The 27,957-nt window shown below is 42.7% G+C and overlaps 1 protein-coding gene across 3 annotated transcripts in view; it reads left to right on the top strand.

The window, feature by feature from the left end:
* The window catches only part of htr4 (5-hydroxytryptamine receptor 4), a 102,309-nt gene that overhangs the window by 7,682 nt on the left and 66,670 nt on the right, over positions 1-27,957 (top strand). For 2 of the 3 annotated variants that reach the window (XM_046405811.1, XM_046405812.1), the window contains exon 3: positions 26,219-26,297. The exons of the other annotated variant lie outside the window; for it this stretch is intronic. In XM_046405811.1, the coding sequence (XP_046261767.1) occupies positions 26,242-26,297 (56 nt within the window). In that variant the 5' untranslated portion in view covers positions 26,219-26,241. The remainder of the gene's footprint in view (positions 1-26,218; positions 26,298-27,957) is intronic. 3 annotated transcript variants of the gene reach the window in all.

The raw sequence follows: 27,957 nt of genomic DNA, 5'->3' as shown, positions 1-27,957 counted from the left end.
AGCTTGGTTCGCATTGTCGACTTGTTCCCCACCAGGGTTGGACTCCGCCAGGGCTGTTCTAGAGAAATGGAAACAATGATTTGACTTTGGATGCAACTTGTGTTTTTTCTTTCAGAAGACAAACCCCTTTATCAATTTTCATGGATTCTTCTGTGAATTATCACAGTATCTAAAACAACAACAATATAGCGCCATTAAGCTGTTAGTTTTTGGGTAACTCCTAGTGAACTGAAAAGATGAAGTAAGTTTTAAAACATTGTCAAAATCATTTGATTAAAAAAATGTCTCATTCTAAACAGGCAGCACAGACGGGTGATTTAAAGGACATAAAGGTGACAAAACAAAATGACGTCTTTGACAGTCTGATTAAGGGAAGGGAAATGATGAATCATTCAACCCACAGGGCAAATCATGGTGACGTCAAGCTGAAATGTCTCCTAACCTCTGACAAATCAAATCAGTTTGATAGACTGTGTTTCCTGGTCACTGAGCTCTACAACTGAAACATGCCGCATCTTTAAGGTCCATTTGGTGGCTCCTAAGTTTGTTATCACATGATGAGGCTTTTCCAGTTCTCATGGGATTGCAGATGCGCATTTACATTTTTCTGAGCATTTCGGGGACTTTGTGGATGCAACACTTGCAGCCAGCCAGGTTTTTCTGGCGAGTTTCAGCTTCTTAAACCCTGCTGTCCTGGAACCAGAATCAGATATGATATGATCATGTTTTTAAGGACTCCTAGCTTATCAGTGAATCTTGAACATACGAAGCCAGTCTTTATTTTTGTTCCTAGCCTCTTTACATTTGCTGTTAGTGATTATTTAAAATGAGGGGAAAGTCACTGCACAAGTTGTTCATAACAGAGAATATTATCTAATATGTTGATCTGGTGTGGAGCTTCACAAAAACTGGAATCATCTAACAACAAACAATAAAATGACTCCCAACCTGGGAGACCTTCTGAATTTCTATCTTTACATGAGTGCTGGTGTCCGGCCAGTGACTGGCCGGATGTGGAGGATGAACCAAATTGTCTCTAATCTTCCATTTTCAGGCGGAGAAGCTACAAAACAAAGTGGCTTCCTGCAATCTTTTAGTTTTACAGGTATTTTGTCATGAATTAAAATATTTACCGAATTAAAAGTTTGACCTGAAGACGACATCAGATTTTGGCTCATGAAAAAGAATCATATCCCAAATATAATTCATGCATTTATCCTGCAAAGAATGCTTAGCATCATCAGAGAAGTAGATCTTAATGTCAGCAGTCTCTCTACTGGACGTTTTTATGACGACCAGCTGAAAGCATACTGTTGACTTTTGCAAACAGCTGCTCTCAAAGTGCAGCAGCAGGTAGAAAAGCAGTAAGTGGGGCTCTTCATCCTCTTCATCTTCATCTCGTCTCACTGTCCTCGAGCTGTCACGTCATGATGGGAGATGTTGGAGAAAGAATAACTAGAATGAACATGAAACACTGACACAGGATATCTATAAATGTCATAATGAAAACTTAATTAGATTCCTTACAGATGTTCTTTGCTGCCTGTTTAGCGTAACAAACACCCTCCTTGTGTGCTCTGATGAATGACTTTCATTATCTCTGTCCAGCAAGGTGACCGACACTAACTGTGCTTGAATCATCAGCTCTCCAGGTGAACATTGACAGCCTGGTGTAGTGAAATCAGCTTTTAATTATAAGGTGTACAATTCTGAGAGATAAAGGTGGACAAACGGCTTCAACAAGTAGATTTTAAAACTTTCAAGGACCCATGGAAACCCAAGCTTTTTTAAGCCAACCTCTCAGTCATTTTTGGACTTTATATTTGAACATTTTAGCATTTGGATTTGTCACTTCCTGTGGATGTGTCGACAATAATTTGATACAAGTCAGCAGTGAAGAGTAAAATTCCTCCCTCATGTGAAGACAAACCTATGCAGGATTTATGTAGCGGGAAACTCCTTAAGCAGATTCAAACAGCTGTACACATACTGAATACATGCCAAACTCCTGGTTTGGATAGGCTCAGTCCTGTGCCACCTTGCTTCACTCCTCATCAGTCCTCCAACTGTTCTGTCCCTGCTGAATACAGACCCTTTCCAACTGTTTGCTTTTCTGTGTCTATGTGAAGGAAAAGTGGTTTCAAACAGAGCAGCTAAAGAGAGACAGCTATTTTATCATAGAGATGTTAGTCTGATTTGTCTTGTGTATCGCAGATGACCTACTTGTTCCTCTGATTGTGTCTCTCTTTTCGTGGCTCCCTTCTTCAGTTCAACTTCAAGTGAGCGTTCATGCACACCACAGGCAATGTACAGGGAGCAGATGGAAGGAGAAGGAAAAAGGAAGAGAGGGGGGTGTTGAGAGAAGCTGAATCAGTTCGAGGAGAGTTAGCCCGAGGAGAGCTCGTCTCTGCTCTGCAGGTCCCTGAAAAGGAGACAGAAAGAGAGCACAACATGGAGCTGACACTGGTCATCAAACACCTGTATGCAAACTGCCCTGATATTTACCTTCAGCTGTGAGGTTGGTGAGAACTCATCAGTTTGTTCTGGCAGGGCTGTCTCAGCGCTCAGTAACTGCAGACTGCGGAGAGGGCAGCAATAAGACCTCGGGACCTGGTTGCCTGAAAAACCACACTGCCTGAAATCACAACATGTCTTTGGTTTTTAGCTTGAACTCTCACTATTCAGGAGTGTAGCAGTCAGAGGATCACCAGCATTCAAAGGGACCTAACAGTGTAAGGCTTAAGATCACAGTGAGGAAGGCACTATGAAGAATTGTTACACAGATTACCTACAGATACCTTTTTTAAAAAGGTCAACGGGCAACTAACTAACCAAGTGACTGACTGACTGATTGACCAACCAACCAACCGACTGACCAACCAACCAAGCAAACAACCAACCACCAACTGACCGACCCACCAGCCAACCAACTGACTGACCAAACAACCATCCAACCAATGGACATACTGGCTAACCAATCAACAACTTGCTGACAATTATCCACTTAAATTTACTTTATCATCCTTTCTTATATCCTGGAAAGCTGATCAGAACCAAATATCAGTCTGGACCGATGCACAGAACCTCCCACATTCGCTGTTGAACTTCTACTTTTGAACTTACATGAATGAAGAGTACATGGCAGAGTCCTGTGTTCTGTAAGAAGTTGTAGTTATTCATAGTAAATAAATATTTTTCCTCGACTAGCAGTGAACCAGACTGAGGTGCTGTGCGGGAGGACTTTATTTTTATTGGAGATGATTAAAGAGGACATGGTTCCCATCACACATGGTTCCCTGGGAAAGCTCGCTGTCGTCTGCTAATGTATTAGTAAATTAGTCTTCTGATTTAAGAGTGGGATATTTGTGACCTAAGAGCCAGTTATGTTATAAATAATAAAAAATGATCCATTTTATGCATTTTTTTTAATCATTACTGGTGAGAAACTGAAAGGAGGGAACTTCTTTTGTTGTTTTGATCCTGTGAAGCCATTTCCTTTCTAAACTTAGGTTTTATTATCCCCTCAGTGAGGAACCCATGCAGTTGTGCATTGATTTATTTCTATTGATTTATGGGCTTGTGAAGAGTGCAACTTGCATGCAGAGGCCATGAAACATTTTGTCTGGAAAAACATGCTGGACACACAGGACTGAGTGCTGCTAACTGGCTTTCAGAAGTAAACAGTTTTTACAGAAAGTATAAGAAAGTCATTCCCTGAAAAAACAAAACAAAACAGTATTGAATGGTCAGTATTGCTTTCGGCTGGAGACACTAAATTAAGTGTATTTATTAGCACAAAGTAAAATAAAATTAAAAGATAAAATTAAAATGTTTATATTTTAATTGATTTCTGTTAAACCGTACTCATTTTCTCTCTCTTCAAAATATTGCATTAATCTCTTCTCGGCATCAGTGCTTTCCTCTTCATAGGACGTGTTAATCAAATAAAAACGTGTTGGTTTAATGTGGCTTCATTCATGTGCCCTTATAAATTTTGAGCTGCACCGATTGAGTGAGGAAATGGCATCAGGTTTTTAAATGTGAATGAATTCTGATTCTATGTTCAAACATTTCAGAACATTTCCACCCCATCTCTCAAAAACCATGCAGAAAACAACGTTTTAATAAGATTTTCAAAATGTATTTGTGTAAAACATCACAAACATCACATAAATGTGATTTTAATCACAGAGAGAATTCTAACAGCAGAACAAGCAGCTGAAGATATTCAATGTGCTGCATTTACAAGAAGCTGATATTAAACAAACAAAAAACAAAACAAAATGACTCATCACTTCATCTAACTTTGTTAATTTACCGGATTCATTTATTGGTCATTGATCACTGATTAAGGTTTATAACACAAAAGCCGGTCAGCTATATTCAGTTGCAGTTTGTGTGATTTGATGAAACAACTCAGGAAATTTCAGGAAATGTGACATTTTGGAAGACCCAATAATAAGAACATGGACTTGGACCTGACCTCTCCTGTCTTCTTTCTTTTTTCAGAGAGGTGATCAGATATTGATCCGACTGTTCAGAGCACGCAGAGCAGCACATGTTCTTTCAGTGCCTCTGTTAAAAAAATCCATTTCAGTATAATATCTCAGTGGAAATAACCCTAACTTTTGAATGTGATATGCGTGGCTTCTGCTTTTTTTTTTCTTTTTATCATGTCACAAAGACAAGAGAACTGGTGCCAGGCTTCCACCAGACTGGATGATCAGTCAGCCTGATTTTCCTGGAGAGCTCATACCCAGAGGCAAACAGAACAGCAGGGTGACAGGGAGGTTAATAGAGAACAGATCTAAATGCTGGTGGTGTCATTACTCTATTTACACTGTGTAGTCAACATTTACTTTCTAATGATATGTTAAAGTGAGACGTTTAAATGAGCTGGCCCGGTGCAAGTCCATTATACGATTCAGCTAAATTAGAGGCCAAACCTTTTTGTGTTTGTCCTTGTATCGCTCTTTCTCATTTGGTCAATACTGTACTTGAGTTCTTCACCTTGGTGGAAAACAGAAAGCTTGACGCAGACTCTCTGATGTAGAGATGTAGATTACTGATAAATGGAGTTGATTCCTGGAATGTGTTGAACATAACAGTGTGAGAGTGGCCGATATAGTGCTGATATTTACTTTAAATGTGCAGGATGGAGTTTTAGTCATGCAAACTTTGCTCTGAGGCAGAGCTGCTGTGCAGGCACGATGATCTCTTTGGTGCAAATGAACTTCAATGTGTGGACAATAAGATATAACCTTTCTTGTTTAGAGACATGAGAGTGAAGACTGATAAAAGAGGTATCTGTTGGAGTCGGGTTGCATCCTTATGTCTTAGCTTTGCTGAGTGCACGTTTGAGTCGTGTCTCATTACTGACCTGCTGGAATGAGTCAGCCTGCCAACCCAACCAGTGCACTTGTGATGAGCTAAATTAATGGATCCTGTTTTTAGCTGAGCCCCCACTGTGTTGAGCACTCGAAAGCCGTTCCTTCCTACAAACATGTGAGCTTGTGCAGTTCAGTACAAGTAAACATGTATTAAACTAGAAAACTAGAAAAGTGCAGTATAACAAAAACAACAGAATTTATCTGTTTTGGACTGATTATTAAATGTACATAAGCTTATGTCAAAGTCAACTAAAGTCAACTCTTGAAAAGCGTGTCATGGGACACAACACTTTCTAAATGACAAAAGTATCCAGACACCCCTCTCTATAGGGCTGTTTTTCAGGGTTTGGGCTCGGCCCCTGACTTCCAGTGAAGGGAAATCTTAATGCTTCAGCACACCAAGACATTTTGGACAATGCTATGCTTCCAACTTTGTGGCAACAGTTTGTTGAAGGTCCTTTTCTATTCCAGCATGACTGTGCCCCAGTGCACAAAGCAAAGCTCCATAAAGACATGGTTGGATGAGTTTGGTGTGGAAGAACTTGACTGGCCCACACAGAGCCCTGACCTCAACCCCATCCAACACCTTTGGGATGAACTAGAACGGAGACTGTGAGCCAGGCCTTTTGGTCCAACATCAGTGTGTGACCTCACAAATGCTCTACTGCATGAATGGGCACAAATTCCCACAGAAACACTCCAACATGTTGTTGTACTGTGATAATTCACAGAAAAATCCATGAAAATTGATAAAGCGTCTGCAGGGGTTTGTCTTCTGAAAGAAAAAACACAAGTTGCATCCAAAGTCAAATCATTGTTTCCATTTCTCTAGAACTATGCCTCCACCCAATTCTAAAAAAGTTATTAAGAAGTCTGTTTTTGACCTCGCCTCTACCTACCTCTACCATTTTCCACTGCTCATCCAGGTCCGGGTCATGGGGGGGCAGCAGTCAGGTGTCCCAGTACTTTTGTCTACATAGTGTATCATACACCATGTATCTACATAGCAACTATCTGCTATTTGCTGAATGAGATCTTTGTTCTGCTGAGAGCTGGAGACTTGGTACAATAAAAATATAAAAACATAAATGTTCTGCACACTCCTAACCTTTGGCAGGAAAGTTTCAGTTACAGGACCTCTGACTGAGTCTGAAAGCTACGGCTTGTCATAATGTTCAGTTGATCATCAACTGAGGACAAACCCTGACCTAACAGGTTGCTCAAAGACAACCAGCAAAGTCAATCAGACAAGTGAAGGCTTCCAGCTCTTAAAATGATGAAGGCCTACTTTTAAACAACATGACAGTGGAGATTAAGCTTAAAACGTGCATTTTTAATCATCTTGAGACCTTAAATGAACTTGAGATGAGATTCAGACAGTTTTATTTTTTGTTCTAACTTAAACATGTTCTCAATATCATTTAGTGAGACAGACAAACCCAACATGACAAGCGTAAAACAATGCAGAGTTAGTTAGTAAGTAAGTTAGTAAGTTAGGCTAATGTGCTATCAACAAGCTGACGTTCACTTGGTTCACCAGCTAATCACCGAGTTTGTCTGCTGCTTGTTGGACTGACTGGAGGTTGAATACTACACTTTGTGACAACCAGATAACCCCGAACCCTAAAAACACACAACAAACTACTGCTTGGTGATAATTCATGATAAATCACGATACACTATTTGGACACTTGACCTTTACACCAACAGGGACTTTAATGACGTCTCATTGTAAACACACAGACAGCTTTGCAGCTCTAACAGCTTCCACTCTTCTGTGAAGGCTTTCCACAACATGTTGGAGTGTTTCTGTGGGAATTTGTGCCCATTCATGCAGTAGAGCATTTGTGAGGTCACACACTGATGTTGGACCAAAAGGCCTGGCTCACAATCTCCGTTCCAGTTCATCCCAAAGGTGTTGGATGGGGTTGAGGTCCACTGACTGGCCCACACAGAGCCCTGTGTGGGCCAGTCAACTTCTTCTTCACCTGGATTCAATAATAAAGAGGTCTGTCCCAATACTTTTGTTCATATAGTGTAGTTTCTGTGACACGGCTGTGCACTCACTCTGAGCGCCCAGTCACCTCACCAACCCTGTGCTGCCACTGTGCCAGGAACTGCTTGTTTAAGATTACCATGATTCTAGCACCACCATAAAAGGTGTACACACACACACAACACACACACACAGCACTGCATGCCAATAAACTGATCATCATGCACTGGAACGTGTGGTGACTTTTTCAGGTAAACTGGAAGTTGAAGTGTTCCCACTGGGTGAGTTGAGAAATGTTGAAACCAAGTCTGTTTGTTTCAAGTGTTTTTTTGCCCAGTTTTAACGTTGGCTGCTTATTCATTTAATGTCATATTGAATGTCAGTTAAGTACTCAAGATACCTTTGGATGCCCCACTCTTTTAAAAATAATTTTAGGGTGGAAGACCTCTGAAATCGTATTATGTGACACTAAAACAAAGTTTTCCCTTTATGGGGAAGGTGACCACCACACATCACCTCTTAACTGAAACATTTACAGAACCATTTGTTCCTTTTTTATTTTTTGAGCTTGGTAACAAGTATAATCCAGCGTACCACACTGTTAGAGTGTGGATAATGAGTGAATGTGTATCATTTGCACAGCAGGAGTTTCCGCTGCTGTGTTTGCTGTCAGGTTGTATTTTAGCAGTTTCCACTGCTGGTAATGAGCTTCTGCAGGACTGATGTTCAGCCACGTCTGTGACCTACATGCTAGCAGCTCCTGTCATCAATGCCGCCTGACAGGAACAACCATTAAGGCTAATGGGAGTAGGTTTGTGTGCTGGCTGCTGTTCAGCTGTGTCTCCACGGGTTCACTTTGTGTTCAGAGGACTTCATGTCATTTTTAATGGCCACGTTTGACAAAGTTTTTATTGGGTTTCCAGTTAACTGACACATCCCCCGAGACAAACTTCATCACACTGGTTGGGCTCAGTGTTCGAGGGCGGAGCTGAAAAATCAGTACGTTTGATCTTTAACAATATTTTGATCATTCAAGAAGAAAATTGTCAGACATCAGTTGCTTCCACCTTCTTAAAAGTTATGGTTTCCTGTTTCCACTGATGGAGTGTTGTGGTAGATTCACATAAGTTGTCATGGTGTTTGATTTTTTTTGTTGTTGTGATTTTTTTACTGCATTAGATTTCTCCTGCTCAATTTGCCACATTAAAAGAGAAGAGGAAGTCAGGCTGTTTGGAGTCACAGGTGATGATGATGACAGGGCTGAACACTGTTTCCTGAATATTCACGTCTGGTGCTGTCAGGGGATTCTGTGAACTTATGACTTTGACAGTTTAGTGCCATCAAAGTGAAAGTGTATAAAACTGTTCATAAGCACACAGGGGCTGTTTAAGCTGTTCGTGAGCTCCAGTATTACAAAGGGAAAGCTGCTCTGTCCTTGGACTTTGGCCCAGACAACCTAAATGAGAGGAAGTAGGGCCGGCAGCTAAATCATTGGGGGTGTGATGTTGTAAAAACATGACTCATGTTAAATAATACAACAACAAGAGGCTGCATTGTTCACGGGTGAGAGAGAAATAAAGTTGCGTGTCGTTATTTGAAGGTGGTGACCTGACTGGGAGTCGTTGCTTTAGGGTGTAATCATTCTGCTTTAAAATGCTTTAGTATAGTTTAGTACAGTATTTAGTGTACAGTAGTTTTATCACTGTTACCTTTGAAAGTCCACTGAGGCCCACTGATGATTTTTCAACATGAAGTGATTCTTCATCAACTTTGTGGTTAGATCAATTTTAAACTGACTTTATTGATTTTGCTGTGAATCAAACGTGTGATAATCTCGGGCCGTCACGACTTCCTCGTGGTATTAAAAATCATAGAAGACTTTAAAGGCACAGTGTGGTGAATTAGCTCTGAGGTTGACAGTCAGTTTTTATCTCACTGTGATTAATTGTCTGAAGCTTTGACTTTAGGAAACAGAGCTCAGCCTTTCAGTAATTTGATCTGAAAATATGTCTTGTCTATTATGTGATATCAGAACTACTTACAGAGTTAACTGAGATTTGATTATCCAAATAAAGATAAGATAAGATAAGATAAGATAAACTTTATTGATCCTGCAGGAAATTCTTGTGCCAGGGTTGCAATACAGAGAGGTAAACAAAAGTATCAAGTAATCATACAAAATATAAAATAACAAAGTAGTATCAAAATAACTGATACATGACATAGATAACGGCAGATAAGGTGCAGAATGGAACTGATAGGGTGCAGATACAATCTTAAAGTGTTGATAGTAGTGCAGGATAAATTATTATTGTCCTATATGGGGAAAAGTGATGAGTTGAAGAGTTTGATAGCCACAGGGAGGAAGGACTTCCTGTGGCGTTCTGTGGAGCACCTCGGTGGTCTCAGTCTACGACTGAAGGTGCTGCGGTAGGATTCCAGTGTGGCCTGCAGGGGGTGGGACTTGTTGTTTAGGATTCTGAGCAGTTTCCTCAGCATCCTCTGCTCAGACACCTCTGCCAGAGACTGCAGTTCCAGTCCCAGGACAGAGCCAGCTCTCCTGATGAGCTTATCGAGCCTGTTGGCATCAGCTGTCTTCATCCTGCTGCCCCAGCACACCACAGCGTAGAACATGACACTGGAGACCACCACAAGTGATAAAACGGTTGGTTCAGGTCCTGACAAGATGACGTGCTACAAGACTTTAGTGTGAAGCCTTGTTAATACAAGGTGTGTCTGTTTTGTTGTCAGCTTTTATTGTGAAACATTAGCAGGAACATAGCTAACTGATATGTCCTTAAAATGGAGCTGCTGCCATCTTTTCTTGAGCTGCACTTGACCGAAGTCTCATTTTTGTATTATTGCATTGTTAAAGTTCTCTTGTCAGTCTGGACCTGGTCCCACCTTTGGTAGAACAGACACAGTATGATCATCAGGGTGTGGGGTTACTGTTGCGCCCCCTGCAGGCCTGACTCCTGCAGAAACCACATGATTCATTTTTGCTGTTTTCCTTCAGGGAGGAAGCAGTCGAGGCACAGTGAGGTGACTGTAAAACTGTGTGTGTTTGCATTTGAACTCAAAGAGACTTATTGCATAATGGAGACTTTCAGAAGTGCTCTATTAAATTATCATCATTTGTGCTGTTTTCTTCTTCTTCTTCTTCGTCTTCTTCTCCTCCTTTCTATTCCTCATTAAATTCTGTACCAACTTTGCTTTTAAGCAGTTCTCGTTCCTGACGTTTATAACTTTGGCCTGGTGTTTTAGTAGTGATGTGTGTGTGTGTGTGTGTGTGTGTGTGTGTGTGTATCTTATACAGTTATGACTCACTTTCTCTTCAGTTGCTCTTTGGACAGTCCAGTGGGTTTTATGGCTTTTGCTGCTGAATCACTGAGCTCAGAAAGTTCAAACAGACAGACTGACAGACAGGCAGACAAACAGACAGTCAGTCAGCACTGAGAGGTCACTTTGTGATGAGTTCGGGGACCACTCCTGATTGACTGTTATTGAGTGTTGTGACATTCACTGTCTGAGCGAAATAGCAGCTGACGTTTAACGTGATCAGCTGTTAGGCTGACTTACGTTTTTCTAGAATAATATCTGATTATTTTCATGGTTCTGCTTTCATTAACCTTTCATTAACCATTAACCTGATTATTTTTTCAGTTCAGTGACAATTAACCTTCAGGCAATATCATGTAACAACTATGTGACTTCTCCGTGTATCAAAATGCTTTTGTTCAACCAACAGATGTCAAAGAAATTTACTGCTTCAGCATGTTTAGAAATTGTTCATTATTTCTCTTGAAGTCATGTCTATATAAATGTCATGTGTCATGTCAAGTCGTGTGTATATATATAAATATACACACACACACACACACACACACATACACTGTTGCTCATAAAGTTTGAATAAAATATTGTTTACCTCTTTCCATGAAATGATTGTGACAACGTGATTTATTCTTGACAGATAAAGTGAGATTTCATGCATATGAATGTCCAGTATTACTCTTTCAAATGTCATACAGTCACTAATATCGAGTATGGCTACCCCTGACACGAGGCGTTGTGGCATACTGTCCACAAGCCTGTCGATGTTGTCACTGGGCAGGGCGTCCCACTCTTCGGTCAGAGCCTGGGCCAACTCCTGTAGAGTTTGAGGAATATTGTCCCTCTCTTTGATAGCTCGGCCTAAGGCATCCCAGGCATGCTCAATAGTGTTCATATCAGGGGAGCAAGCAGGCCATGGCATCTGCTGCACCTCCCCTGCATCAAGATACTCTCTCACTGCGGCTGCCCTATGTGCTCTAGCGTTATCGTCTTGCAAACGAAAGTTTCCCGTAAACCTGTCTTGCATATGGGAGGCAATGGTTCTCCAGGATGTCCCTGTACATTGACGTTTCCATCCAGCACCACCAATGGTGTCTTTCCTCCAATAATGAATGTCAGCCCATACCATCACTGAGCCGCCACCAGCTTGAGTGGTTTCCTGGATGCAGTCATCGCAAAGGTTTTTGCCACGTAATCGTCGAACCCTTTGTCTTCCATCTGTCTGGTTAAGGATATAGCGGCTCTCGTCCATAAAGATAACATGTCGCCAGTGCCGGAGCTGTAATCTTCTGTGCTCCCGAGCCCAGCGAAGTCGAGCAACTCTCTGTTGAACAGTTAGGCGTGGACGCTTGGTCATTCGTCTTGCTCGGTAACCATGCTGAAGCAACCTTCGATTTACAGTTTGGCGGGAAACGTTGATTCCATGGTGTCTTCTCCACGAACGACGAAGGCGGCTTGCTGGCATTTTCCGGTTTCTACGCCACAGATTAAGCAGTTGCCGATCATCTCTTCTGGTAGTCATTCGTGGTCGTCCTGGAGATTTTCGTGGCCTCAAATGACCCTCCTCTCAATGAACTTTGAGGATTTTACAGACCGTGCCCTGGGATATTCCAAGCAAATCAGCAATATCGGCCTGTTTGTGTCCATCCTGTCGGAGTGCGAGCACTCTTTGGTGTATTGCCAGTGGCGTCGGACGAGGCATAGCCAAGGGAAGTTCTGTGTCAAATCTGGTTGAAAATTATTTCAGACAATTCTGAAAATGTGGACCTATTGAATACAGGCTTTAAGCAGGAAATGGACAACACAGCAAATGTTTTGTCTTTTATAGTACCAAACAAATGCTATGCATGAATTCATTTCACCTGGGTAATTGGGACACATGATGTATCATTGCACCTGGTCAAAAGTGATTACTGATGCATTTAAATGGGAATAAACAGAGGATTGTGTCTGAAAACAAAATTATTCCAACTTTATGGGCAACAGTGTATATTATATTGCCAAAGGTCCCAAAAGACATCCCATTCTCAATCCATTTGGTTTAATATGATGTCGGCCCAGCTATAACAGCTTCAACTCATCTGTGAAGGCTTTCCACAAGGTTTTGGACAAGAAGGCCTGGCTCGCAGTCGCATTTGCTCATATTCATCCCAAAGGTGTTCTGTCGGGTTGAGGTCAGGACTCTGTTCAGGCCTGTTGAGCTAATCTGAAGGCCACATGGAGTTTGGAGGTCTGTAGCGATTGACTGCAGGAAGCTGGCAACCTCTGTGCACTGCGCCTCAGCATCCGCTGACCCCCTCTGTCTTGTTATATGGCCTACCACTTCGTGGATGAGTTGCTGTCGTTCTCAATCACTTCCACTTTGTTATAAAACCACTGACAGTTGACTGTGGAATATTTAGTAGCGAGGAGATTTCATGACTGGACTTGTTGCACAGGTGGCATCCTATTACAGCACCATGCTGGAATTCACTATATTCTTTCACAAATATTTGTATAAGCAGTCTGCATGCCTAGGTGCTTGATTTTATACACCTGTGGCCATGGATGGAAGTAATTGGAACACCTGAATTCAATTATTTGGATGGGTGAGTGAATACTTTTGGCAATATAATGTATATAGCTCAGGAGGGAGGGCCAACCAAATTTGGTTGTACGGTAAGTATAATTACAATTAAGTTTGTGTTCTGTTCTATCCTATTCTATTTTATTCTAATAGTGATTAAAATGGTTCATCAATAATGTAAAAAGTTATTGATTGTGTTTCTGTCAGTGATGGATTTTAATTTGTCGTCTATGTACAGTGAAAACTGTGGCCTCTGATCACATGAAACAATCTGCTAAAAGGCCACAGGACAGATGAAAACCCCTTTTTTGTTCTGCTGATTTTGGGATTTTATTTTATATTGTTTAATTTGCTGTCTTCCTAAACAGAATGAAAGCTTTTTAAATAAATATGAACTTGGAAAGTTCTAAGCACACATGTCATGTTAATTTATCCTGTTTCAGCACAGGAACTTTGACTGCAAAAATCCTCTATCTGATGTTCATATTCTTACTTTAATTTAGACTACAGCTGCTCTGTACTGTGGTGCTCGCAGTGGTTGATCAGTTAATTTAGTGATAAGGATCCCCAGTCATCCTGCCTCCTTACTGTGATGCACTGAAACAGGATGTTGAGGGAGGAGCAGAACTTTGGGGGGGAATCATTAAAGGTTTAATCAGCTTATGAAATCAGTGATGAGGAAGTGAAAATGAAGACCCAAACTGGCTATTCTCAAACATCCAAAACATCTGTTTGATCCTGGCAGTCGTGGATCAGCGGTTAGGGTGTCGGACCCGTAACCGGTGGATCGTTGGTTCGATTCCCCATACTGGTGTCCATGGCTGAGGTACTCTTGAGCAAGGTACCTAACCCCCACTGCTCCCTGGGCGCTGCACGCGGTCGCCCACTGCCCCGGGTTTGCTGTGTGTGTGTGCACGTCACTTGGGTGGGTTAAATGCAGAGCACAAATTTCGTTGGAGTGAGTTCCCTCCAATGACAAAATATGTCACTTTCATCTTTCTTTTCAAGGCTACTTCCTGATTTATCTTGGACACATCATATTAACTGCATGTGCAAGCAGGTACATCAGGACACATCACTCCTGCTGGTCTGTAAACACAAACACAGTTCGCTTTCTTGGATTAAACTTGTGAATAGTCTGAAGTTCACCTGGTGCTTGTTGGACTTGTTGGATTGTGTCACCACATCTGCACAGGTGAGTAAAATATTTCCATAAGTGAGAGGGAAAAAGTCAAGATCCATGTGGTTAACAAACAGAACAGAATGAGAGAATTCACCCGATTGGTTCCTTTGATTCCTTCGGGTTTTTATTTCAGGGGTTGTTTTCAGTCAGAAGCCCCAAACCGAGGACATTCAACAGGGCAAAGAGGAATCAATGAGAGACAGAGTCAATTAACTACCTCTAAATTTCTTTCTTTCTGTCTGCCTTGTGTTGTTTCATTCTTGTTCCTTTTGCTTTCCAAATCTTTTTACTCTTTGATGTTTATTTACTTTTATTGTCTTTGCTCCTTCTCTCTTTATGCTCCTGATTTCCTTTATTTCTTTTGCCCTCTTTGTCCCTTATTGTCTTGTTGTCGCTCTCCATCATTATGACACACGTGAGTGATTCAAAGCGTCCTCCCATGTCTGGATCGATACCTTAACGCCTTAACGCAGAATAGCAGCAGTTTGGGTGGTGTATGCAAATGAAAATGGTGGAGAGTAAACAGACTATCTTAACTGCACAGCACTCTGACCACAGGATGTTCATTACTATCAATTCAGCAAATTGGCCATAGCTCTCTGGTTGCTGGATTATCTGAGCCCTCCATGAATAGGAGCCACAGTGAAACCAACAGGAGTTTAAATACAATACAGGAACTAAAGGAGAGGCATCTGTCTTGCTGTTGAGAGAAGAGCCCCAAGACTGCCATTAAACTCAAATTAGCATGTAAATAAAACTGGAAAATTCATCAAGAGCTACAGAAGTGCGTGCCCTGGTCTGCTGGCACAGCAGAATGTCAACAGTTCTCCCTCGCAAGAATTTCCCTGCCTGGAGATCCACACAGACAGACAAATTTGATTACTGCTGTCAAATCAAACCAAACAGAGTCATCTGTGTGCATGCACTTGGAAGGAAACTCAGGAGCAAGTCTGTCCAGATTGTCTAAAGGGTAATTTCTGTTGCTCTGTACCACACAGGGAAGGGGGGAACGTTATGACTAATGAGGGTTTGGTTTGGAGGGGCCCTCACAACACAGAATCAGACAGAGAAATTAAACAGATGAGAGGAATTCCAGGTAGGCCGGCAGCTGGTGTAAAGATAGAGGCTGGCACAGCTTGTGAGTGGAAAGAGTGAAGTGAAGAGTGAAATCAGTGTGTCCTAAATGAAGGACATACATTTACCCCCTAACCCCTGGATGGGAATCAAATAGAAAATAGAAATGACTTGTCCTCAGGTGTAATGAAGCAGGACAACCAGTTTATTGCTTCAAGGTTTCAGATCCATGTGCTGGGTGGTACAGCAGTACTGCTAATGTACTGCAGAAGTCTAGAAAGTGTAGTGGAACCGATCAGCATGTTTCTAAACTGCTTACACAGGATTTTGGTGGAGTCCTTGGGCATAATTAAAGCAGGGCGCTGCAAAAGACAAAACACCTTCAGTGATTTATGTAAATGATGGCAGCCGGAACAAGGATGCAGGCCTGTGTCTGAATGGACTCAGGTATAAATGAAGTCTCCATTTATACTCTCCAAGTGCAGCCTGCTCCTTCAGTTGTATATTTATGATATATTTTCAGTTAAATTAGCAGTTGGAGGCAGTTTGAAGTTGAGTTCAGGTGTGTTTTCCGTCTGCTCCCTGTTCAGAGAGCTCTCATCCAGTAGGGCCTCCAGGGGCCAAGTTCACAGTGTGGGGATTGTTTTCACTGTCAGGGGTCTGGTTCAGTGGGTCAGTGACCCCCGACAGGTGGCCTCCCTCAGCAGTGCACTCTGGAGCAAGGTTTAATGGGCCTTTAAAGAGGGGAGATGGGCAACAGATGGTATGAGGAAAAACTCCGCAGCCAGTTCGTTAGAAGCACACTGCACTCACACACACATCTGGATTATACTGAGGAAGAAGTTTTAATTGGGGTTAATTTTCCATAAACTATTTATATGTTGATGGTGAAACAGCTTCTTGTTGTATCGAAAGGTAAAGGTTGACTGTTCCAGCGTCCAGCAGACACACAGCAACATCCTGTTTATTTATACACTATACAGACAATAGTATTACATTACCACCAACCGGGACTTATGACATTGCATTCTAAGTGCATGGACATTGGTGTGGATTTGGCCTCTCTTTAGCTATAACAGCTTCCACTCCTCTGGAAAAGTTTTCCACAAGATTTTGGCGTGTTATACCAGCTAGTCACTAACCTTCTGCTGCGAGACTCTACAGACTCCCCAGCCAGGGAACCAAACCATGAAGAGTAAAACCTGTTGTTGTTGATTGACAGACTCGGTTCAACATGAGAGGTCTTTTCACATCACATCAAGTTATTTCAATATATCAAATCAATCATCATCAGCTCACAGAGGTACTGACGGACATCTTCAACACCTCTCTCCAACAAGCGACGGTCCCCACCTGTCTGAAGACCGCTACAATCATCCCCATTCCCAAAACCTCCACAGTGACGAGCCTGAATGACTATCGGCCAGTAGCCCTCACTCCGATAGTCATGAAGTGCTTTGAGAGACTGGTCATGGCCCGTATCAAAGACTGCATCGACGTCACTGTGGATCCACACCAATACGCATATAGGAAGAACCGATCCACAGAGGATGCCATATCTTCTGTGGTCCACACAACTCTCACCCACCTAGAGAATAAAGACTCCTATGCCTCCTTCTCTTTGTGGATTTCACATCTGCCTTTAATACGATCATTCCGCAGACACTGATCCACAAGCTCAGTGCTCTCGGTTTGAGCTCCACCCTCTGCAATTGGGTCCTGGACTTCCTGACGGACAGGCCGCAAACAGTGAAGATCCATGACATCTCCTCCTCCCCCATCACCCTCAGTACCGGCTCTCCCCAGGGCTGTGTGCTGAGCCCCCTCCTGTTCACCCTGCTAACACACGACTGCTCAGCGCAACATCCGAGCCGCCTCATCGTGAAGTTTGCGGATGATACAGCTGTGGTTGGATGCATCGCCAACAGCGACGAGGCCGACTACAGGCAGGAGGTGGAACGCCTGGAGGGTTGGTGCAGAGAGAACAACCTCTGCATCAACGTGAAGAAGACCAAGGAGATGATCATGGACTTCAGAAGGGGCAGACATCTCCCCCTTCCTCCCCTGTACATCGGAGGGACAGCGGTGGAAGTGTTCTCCAGCTTCAGGTACCTGGGCGTCCACATAACGGACGACCTCACCTGGAGCAACAACACTTTCTGCCTCATCTACTTCCTCAGGAGGCTGAGGCGTGCCGGACTGGGGAGCTCAGTCCTGACATCCTTCTACAGATGTGTGGTGGAGAGCGTCCTGTGCTCCTGCATCACTGTGTGGCACAGCAGCTGCTCTGCAGCAGAGAAGAAGGCTCTGCAGAGGGTGGTGAAAGCTGCACAGAAGACTGTGGGACGCAGCCTATCCACCACCACAGACATTTACACCTCCAGGTGCAGGAAAAGGGCCTCCTGCATCATGAAGGACTCCACCCACCCCTCACACAAACTGTTTGCCCCTCTCCCCTCAGGCAGGAGGCTGCGGAGCATCAAGAGCAGGACCACCAGGCTGAGGAGCAGCTTCTTCCCAGAAGCTGTGAGACTGTTGAACTCTGGAGGTCCTCTGTAGCCCCTGCTGCCAAACTCACACCTCACACACCAACACACAAACAACCACCCATGGAACATTTTGCACAATGCAGCATTTGCACAGAACTCAAACTACTCATGTTCATTGCACTACGGTCATTTTGCACTACCCTGTCAGTCATTTGCACTACTGTTTATACTGTTTACACTGGTGTTTATATCATCTACTGTTTTCACTTAAATTCCACTGTTTTTATATTATATAGCATTGTTTATATTTATATTTATTTTGTTAGGAAACTGGGCTTATACTGGGACCGGGGAAACTGATTTCGTTACACTCATGTTTTACGTGTGTGAAATGACAGGAACAGAATACACAGGATTTATTTCATCCTCAGATGTAGAAGTAGAAGTAGAAGAACCTCAGATGAACGACAGAGCACTGTACCCCTACAGCACTGCAGAACACAGCAGAACCAGAGATATTGGACTTCTTATTCCTCACGTTTTTCTACATTGCCCATAATGTAGCTCAGCAGCTCAGTCAGGGTCTGGATTGCATTGGGATACTAATGGCTGCTGTAACCTGCAGCAGAGAAGAGGATCAGTTCCAGAAGTCTGACAAACCAACAGATTTGTTTCACACATGCAATTAGACTCCCCAGCACCTGTAATCACAACCTGAACTTAGCTGACCTTAAAGTGCTTAAGGTCTCCCCAGTGTTTTCACCTCTCTCTAGAGCGCCTGCTGTTCAGCCTTAGTGCAGCTGGAGAACCAGCTCTCCGCTGGAGAACAGTGCAGAAGTCAGCACGCTTCCCATTACACAGTGATGTAAGTTCACCAAAAGTTTCTGAGGAAGATTAGTTCTACTCAGCTTCCTCAGATAGTAGAGATGCTGCTGGGCCCTCCTATGGCTGAGGCAGTGTTAGTGCCCCAGGTCTGATCGCCTGTCGCAGTTACACCCAGGAACTTAAAGCTATTGAGCCTCTCTACCGCCTCACTTCCAACGTAAAGTGGAGGGCGAATGAGCTGTCCAGAGTTTTGTAGGTCCCCTTTGTGCTGCCAAAACAGCTCTGACCTGTCTGCTGTACATCTCACAGAGCAAAAAATAGGAAGATTGAGTTTATTGTGGTTTCAGGTTTCAGGGTTTTTTTTTCTCCAGAACACTTGGGACATCATTGAGAAGATCCTGTCTCTGCTGTTGGTTAATTCATCCTGATGCGGCTGGATGATAAGTCTCTCTGGAACAACACTTCAGTCCTGCTATCATTCAGTTCATTTCCTGTGTTTCCTACAAATCTTAACCTGAGGAATTCATGAGAAACTCATGTCTTTTCATGTGTGTCCTCGATGTCCACCCAGTAATTATGTGATCTGTTTGTTCTGTTTCTGTGGTCCTCAGTAAATGTCTCGGGAACCCATGTGCAGATTTCTTTTGTTTATTGTGGAGGATGTTTTCCCCACATCATGTGTTGTCCTCTGAGACAAACCTTCTTACAATAAATAAACTTTTGATTTGGTAGAAACTTGTGGTCCAAGGAATAAGGAGGATTGTGCAGTCATGGCAGATCATTGACTGAGTGGTGTGTGTGTGTGTGTGTGTGTGTGTGTGTGTGTGTGTGTGTGGTCTGTGCTAATTTGGTCCAGTCTGTCTGAAGAGTGTCTTCCTGTTCCCCCTCCTCAGGGCCAAGACTTGGTTTTAGGGCTCAACTGTCATTTTCATTATTGATTATTGCTTTAACAGACAATGTCTCTAAATGTCTCGTTTTGTTGGACGAGCTGTCCTAAACCTAAGGACATCCAGGTAACTCTGAAGCACAGCTGACCCTCTAATTAGTGTAACATGAGCAATTTTTCATGGTAACATATTTAAAAGTTTATTTTATGTCTGCTGATTAACTAATCAACTTATGACTTCAGCTGTACTCAGTGTTCGGGTTGACGTGAGGTAACTTGTGGTTCTCAGTGTGTGTGTGTGTGTGTGTGTGTGTGTGTGTGTGTGGTAAAACCATTAGTTCATGTCACATCCATATAAAAACCCTGAGTGCACTCCATGTGTTTGTGTGTTTCCCATGTGGACTGAAAGGTCGACTGTGTTATTTGAGAAGACGGAGCACACGACAGGTCTGAACAGTTTGGTGTTAAACTTTAATCAAATCTTAATCTCACTGTGTATTCCTGAATTTTAATGTAGAGGTCATACCTGCTTAAATGTGCCTACACGGTACGTATCAATTAATAATGATGTTGTTTCAGAGCTGACCAGTTCACTGGCACAGCACCCTGATGGTTTCAGAGCTGGAGCGCACAGATATATAAAAAAGAACTCCTTATTTGCGTTTTCATGTGGTCAGTTTATATCCTTTGGTTGGCCTTGAAGAAATTCTGGCAAACTGTCCGGCGACTCAGGAAGAAGCAGCACTAGAGTGGGGATGGGGAGCTGCTGGCCTCAACTGAGGAGATAGTCAGACGGTGGAAGGAATGCATTGTGGATCTCCTTAATCCCACCAATACATATTGCGTGGAGGAAACAGAGCCAGAGGACTTGGGGATGGGGGCAGAAATTGCTGAGAGGGTTAAACAGCTCTGCAGTGACGGCCCCAGGGGTGGATGAGATCCATCCTGAGTTCCTCAAGGCTCTGAATGTTGTAGGGCTGTCATGGCTGACACGCCTCTGCAACATAGTGTGGTCATCATCAGTGCCTTCTGTCTTTATGGACAGAATTTCTAGGTGCAGCCAAGTGGTGGATGATGTCAGGTTTGGTGATGTTAGGGTTCCGTCTCTGCTTTTTGCGGATGATGTGGCCCATTAATGTCATTAAACATTGACCTCCAGCTCACTTTAGGGCAGTTTGCAGCCAAGTGTGAAGTGGCTGGGATGAAGTTCAGCACCTCTCATTCATTGTGTTTAATGCTGCTGCTGCACTTTAATTTTCCAACCTGGGATCAATAAAGTATATCTATCTATCTAGCCAGCTAGCTAGCTAGTCCGAGACCATGGTTCTCAGCTGGAAAAGGGTGGATTGTCCACTCTGGGTTGGGGGAGAGTTGCTGCCCCAAGTGGAGGAGTTCAAGGATCTTGGGGTCTTGTGAACAAATGAGGGAAAAATGGAGCTGGAGCAGATGCTTCGCTGATCCACCTGGCACACCGACAAGTGGATCAGGAAAGCATCTGCTGTGATGTATGCTGTGTGTGTGCTGAGAGTGCTGATCCAAAAGGTGAGCCTCTCAATTTACTCGTCAGTTTATGTTCCAGCCCTTACCTGTGGTAGTGAGCTGTGGGTAGTGAGAGAAAGACCAGGATCACAAATACAAGTGGCCCGAAATGAGTTCTCTCCGCAGGATGGCTGGGCTCAGTCTTGGCTCAAAGTAGAGTTGGTGCTTCTCCACATCGAGAGGAACCAGTTGAGGTGGTTTGAGCATCTGATTAGGATGTCGCCTGGACATCTCCCTGGGATGGTGTTTCGGGAATGTTCATCTAGGAGGAGGCCTTGGGGCTGACTCAGGACAAGATGGAGAATCTGTCTCTTGTATGGACTGGGAACACCTCAGTGTTGATGAACTGGAAGTATCCGGGGAGAGGACAGTCTGGGCTTCCCTGCAGACAACGGATGGCAGCTAACAGCCAGTGGCTGAGCTGCCAGCTGGTCATGTGACACAGTGTGACCTTCAAATACTTTTTTTACACACTGGCACTAACAAATAATCAATCAAGCTCAAGTTTTAATCAAGTCAACCCATGGTTTGGTGTTTTAGTTTATTTGTCTTGTTCTGTATTTTGTGAGTTTTAAATCTCCTGATGTCACGTTATGCTTGTTACAAAGAGTAAGAACAGTTTACAAAGCAACATTACCATTAAAACAGTGCTATTTGGCAACTTCATTGAGGAGAGTGGGACACAACCAAACACAGATGCACATGCTCTCGACACCTCTGTTCTTAGTTAAGTTTTTACAGACAGTCAGCAGGTAGAGTAGAGTGGAGTGGCTGGGAACATCATGCCATGACTCATTCAGACACCTCTCCAAAAGTGGCTGAACATTAAATATTTCATGAGATTCAGCCAAGAATGTTCGGTCAGCTGCTGTCTTAAAGACTACAGACGCAGAGTAAACAGAATTTAGCTCCACTGGTACTAGTTTCACTCCGTAGATGTAAACATAATTAACATGTTCTAATTATCAGGACAGCACTGATAAACCCTGCAGCTTCATGTTGCTATGAATAAACCACTTAACAGAATTTTGTGGCTTTTCTGTTTTTGTTGGTTGATCAGGATGTAGTATTAATTCTGTCAGATTCCAAAATTTTAGTTTTGTTTCCATGCTACAGCAGAAGAACAAGAAGAATCCACTTGTACTATGGTGTACCCAGAGTACAAGTCTTCTCTTATGCTTTCATTGACCTAAAATCAATTTCTCTGAATCGCCACATTAAAAAACTGTCAGTGCATGAAATGTATCATGTCTGACTCGATTTCTCAGTCTTCCTCTTTTTTTTCCTCTTTCTTTTGCTTTGCTCCGTTGGTTTCTCCTACTCCCATCGTTTTCCTTGTGGTTCTCCTTCGCTTTGCTCCATGTGATTGTATGAGAGCTGACAGAGCGCAGTAAACCCTCTCAGCAGCCTTACCCATTAGCTCGGTCATGCGTTCAACTCGCCTCACCTCTCCGACTGCGTCTATTATAGAACAAAATCAGCAGGCCTGCCGTGAGCTGAACACTGTGCCAAGGAGACTTCAGACTGGTGTCCAGTCAGTCTTTTGGCGATATAATAATCTGTTCTGGATTAATGAATGCACTGTCATTCTGACATTGTCCTTGTACAGAAGAAGGAGGTGAATTCTGCATTAGCATGCAATTATGTGAGCACATATATTCATATGCATTCATGCTCTTGGTGATTACATTTTTTATTGCTGTAGTTGATAAGGTGTTCCAGAGAACAGCAACATGAAACATGAGAAGAATCACAAGTCATTTCCTATATCTGTGTCCAGACCAGTGGCAGGTCCCGGATCTGTTCACTCCTGTGGGTGAAATGAACAATTCTTTCATTGTAGTCACTGATTCATGTGACTTTAATGACAGTTAATGGACACTGGTATGATTTGGCCTCTCCTCTGGAAAGGCTTTCCGTGAGATTTTGATTTCGTCAGCCCTGGTTTGCTTTCAACCAACACCTGAGAAAAATATCTTTTCATAACTAGCTGTTCTCTAACTTTCTGCTTGCATAAACACACAGACAGCTTTGCAACTGTAACAGCTTCCACATTTCAGTCAAGTCATAACTGCTAATTTCTGCTGAAAGCAGAGAAATGCTCGACCGGTAAAGCTTCCGTCCTGTAATCACTTGGTTTCGTTCAGACTTGGAGGATGTGTGACCTGTGCATAGCTGCTGACATTAATCCAGCTGTGGATGGGCAGTAAAGCACAGGCTGGATGCTTGTTAAATGTCTTGATTTGTTTGGTGTAGTACATGTTTGTGCAGGATTTGGTGCTGAGGCACCTTCTGACAGCACTGGGCTCAATACCTGAGGGCTTTTTTCTGATTCCAAGCAATTAGAAAAGGTAATGTAGTTTTTGTTTTAGGAATTTCTTTTCTCACTGGTACCAAAACATTCCACTTGCCAACAAATGACTAAATGAGTGCTATTAGAACACCAGAACGCGTTAAGTTTGGCTCCTGGCAAATAGACAGTTGATCTTATTATTCAGAAAACACCATCATGGATTTATTGCAGTGTTTTGTGGTGGAGTCTGCACAGTTCATCAGTGTGTTGCATCATGTGTTGTGCAAGGAGCCAAATGTAACATTTAGATCCCATTGCAACAGTGAGCACCAGGTAGGTCCAGATAGCTTGTATACAGTATCAGTTGTTTCCTAAGGTCACAAGTCAGTCCGAAGGCAAGGCAAGTTTACTTCTATAATGCTCATAAGCCCAAATGACATTTTAACATGTAGAAGTAAAAAGGACTGCAGTGGGTCCTTAGATTTATAGGCTTTACTGTGATTTGCTTTTAATTCCAAATCCAAGTAGGCTAATGTGGGAGTGCAGCCCAACATAATACAAGCCTGAAGGCAAGCTTAATGCGTACGTGTGTGCCTTTAGTTTGCATGTGAATGGAATCTGTGCTGTTTTTATGCAAAGAACCTCACAGTTATTTATGAATCCATGTGCATAAGTGCATACAAACGTGCGTGTGTTTGTGTGTGAGGACTTTCATATGCGATGACATGAACCCACACAGACCTGTACTCTGACGGCATGTGTTCATGTGACCCTCTGCTCTTCACTGCGAGCATACGTGTATGTGAGGATAAATCTTCCTGACAGCCACACACATACACGTGTACATGAACGTTATTCATCAGTACACGTTCATTTGTCACTGTGTTCAGAGGGTCTGAACAGCTGACCTTTAACCTCTGGGTCTCCTCTCTTCATATTTGTTATTATTATTATATTGTTGAGCCATGGAAACATGGTTTCTGTGGCACTGCCATACGACTTAGACTGAGTGTTCTGTCATCATTTTCAGTCCTGTTCTCTTTATTTTTCTGCGACTCATATTAATTCAAATATATTATCAATAGATGACGTTAATTGACGTTACCTGCTTAATTATGAATAAGAAAGAAACCCAATGATGAGATAATGAAATGTCATTACTATTTGTCCAAATGTCCTGACCCAAAAAGGTGTGATATCTTCTGGTAAACGTTTGTGGTTTGAGTGAAGGACATGTCTGACATTAAGATGGCCGATGTGGTTCCACTTCCGAGAGGTGATGTCATTTGGAGCCAGACTCTGTGCAGTAGTGATCAGGAGGTAGAGCCTCCGTGTTGAGTTCCTGCCCATACACCCATCCGGGCCAATCAGGAGCAGTGCTCAGCTGTTAGTCATCATGTTTCAGTCTGTTTTAATAGCATCAGATAACTAATTAAAACCAAACTGATCAGAGAAATGAACACTTGAACAAGAACTACCTAAAATGACAGAAACCATCTTTGGAGGGGGAGGGGCTTACGAGCTGTACTGCAGAAAGCCACCAGGGCTTCACTTCACAACATCACAAATGCTTTGCCCTCAGCATTTGTACTATAAAGCAGGCAATATGAGGATGCTGTTGAATTTGTTGAGAGACTTTCAATGTCCACATCCTGAACTGGTTGAAACATGTTTGCCTGACCTACTTGTTAGTCTGACCGTCACTGTCCTCTGTCTCTGCATCCTGCCTGCAGGCCGCAAACAAGAATGAAATCTGATTTATTTTTCAAACCAAGTTGACAGCACTTACATCATGACATGATGCATGATTTCCTATGACTGATTACCTGCAATTGTCTCCATTATAGGAATGTGTTGATATTTTACTAAGCACAAAAGAGTTATTGACTATTGAGATATCTTAGGTCAGAGTAATGTGTTTTCTCTTGGAAAGCAAAAGTTCTGACATTACACAATACTCCAGGCACTTTTCCAAAATTGTCCGAGTTATTAAATTTGAGGTGTAAGAAAGTATTCCGGTTCAGGGAGAAATGACCAGATAAACAGATTTTGAATTTGCCAGATTAATTTTAAGGAGCTTTAACTCTTCCCATTGAAGCTTGTTTTTCCACTTCACCTGTTGTTGACATTACCACCACTTTATAACTGTGTGGTTATTGAAGATGACCTCCAGCTAGTGAACTGAAATCTGTTTCTTGTTTGTTTATTTATTGATTACCTACATGTAGTAACAAATTGAGCAAGGCCCACCGCCCACATTGGGTCGGGATCTACTCTGAGGTTTCTGCCTGCTAAAAGGCAGTTTTTCCTCTCCGCTGTTGCCACGTGTTTGCTCGTGGGGGAATGTTGGGTGTCTCTGTATGAAAGACTACATGAAAGAATTTGGTCTTGACAAGCTCTGTTGAAAAGTGTCCTAAAAGTTTCCTAAATCCAACATTTGTACTGATGCGGCACACAATGCTGGTCACTTGTCACAGAAAATTGTTGCATTTGCATATTTCTGATTTTGTTTAATAAGTTTATGTTAATGTAATCTACTGAGTCTGTTGACTGCATGAATTGTTTCATATTTGTTATTGAAAGTTACGCCTATGATAACATAAACAATTATGTTAATGTGTTAATTGTGATCCTGTGTCTGCAGGGACTCTCTGCATTTATGGTTACATGAATGTCAGCGCTGCAGGCCAGATGCCGGTGATGGAGGAGCTTGTCAGTGAGAGGTGAGTCTTAATCAACTTTAAGATTGAATAATCACAACAAAACATCCACTTTATTGATGAGATATTATCAGTTGTTTGGTTTTAAAATAATAGCAGTTGTGGCTGCTGCATGGTGTCCTGAAATCGTTCAGATTAAAAACTGGACGGAACGTGTGCTTCAGAAACAGTGGACAGTGAGGGGTTGGTCCTGCCTCAGGCTTGTTGCTTTGATTAAAACAGGGCTCTGTTGAAACTGTTGGGTGGTCTTTTTTCACTGCATTGGAATGTAAAGAGAAGTTTTATAGCTCCCTCCACTTGCCTAACGTCCTTTAACCCTGAGATCATCATGCAGTTTGACCACTGTTTTTCACAGACCGATAAGATAAGAAAAAGACACAGAAACAGATTAACCAGAAGGAGCGACAGGGACATCACATGAGCTGTATGTCTCTGTTTTTGTGTTTCTTCGCAATTCATCTTCACAGCAATGAAAAAAGTTTCTGGACATTTTTCTCTTCCTCACTTTCTGTCCGAGGCTTATTTAATGTCAGAACTTTCTGTTTGTTTGTTTTGTTATCATTCAGTGTTACCTTGGCAACACCAAGCCTCTTCACACGGAAAATATAAAAGAGATGAGAGCTGTAGCCCAGTAGGAGAGGATCAGCATCCCCAACAAATCAGTCCTGTCATTTAGACTCAGTTTGTTATGACTCTTTGATTCTGTTGTTAGCTTTTATATATTTTATTATCATCAATCAGTCTGCTCATTCACAGTGGGCCCGTCCCTGTGGAGGATTTACACTTACTGATACAGCATAAGCACTATATCGACAAAAGTATCCAGACACCCCCGTTCATGGGGCTATTTCAGGGTTTGGTGTATGTTAAAAATAAATGTATTATTTTATAAAGTATATACACCACGGTCGTCCATATAAGGACAGACTGGAAGGCTGAGGTCTTCACAGTGTGGTAAGACAAGCCTGTTGACGCTACGTGACCCACTTTGTGCTGTGATCTCATGAATGGGGTCCATATCTGCTTGATGGCAGCAATGTGGAGCCTCCAGCAGCCTTGAGAGAAATTTGTTGGCTCTAGCCAGCGAGTGTGATGTACCATGGCATCTCGTACGGGCCCATGCGGCACCCTACATACTGTACATATATCCTGGTGTCACGTATGTTCAGTGGTCTCATGTCTGGAGATGGACACATCTCCACCTGAAGATGAGGTGGTTGCCCTAATGAAACAGAACCACAAGTGCATGCGTACATTCATTAATTTAATTTAATTTAATGTTAACTTACCTTTTAATCCCAAGCTGGGAAATTACTTCTCTGCATTTAACCCATCACTGATTGAAACACACACACATGCAACATGCAGTGAAACACACAGGAGCAGTGGGCTGCACCAAGTGCCCGGGGAGCATATTGGGGGTTAAGTGCCTTGCTCAAGGGAACATCAGCCGGCTAATGGGGGGTGGGGACATTATCACTCCACCACACTCAAATTTTTCCTGCCCGTCCTGTGGGGCAATTGAACCAGCGACCTTCCGATCACAAGCCGCTTCTCCAACCTCGTTCTTCGTTTTTAAGTTCTCCATAAAAACAAGTTTAACATGCAGAATTTTTTCAGTGTGAAGTGCCTTTCAGAATCAGTTTTTGTAAACCTCCACAGT

The sequence above is a fragment of the Scatophagus argus genome, chromosome 12, assembly GCF_020382885.2.
Source record: "Scatophagus argus isolate fScaArg1 chromosome 12, fScaArg1.pri, whole genome shotgun sequence".
Lineage (NCBI taxonomy): Eukaryota > Metazoa > Chordata > Actinopteri > Scatophagidae > Scatophagus > Scatophagus argus.
The sequence above is the reverse complement of the archived record's forward strand: the minus strand, read 5'-3'. Positions and strand labels throughout refer to the sequence as shown.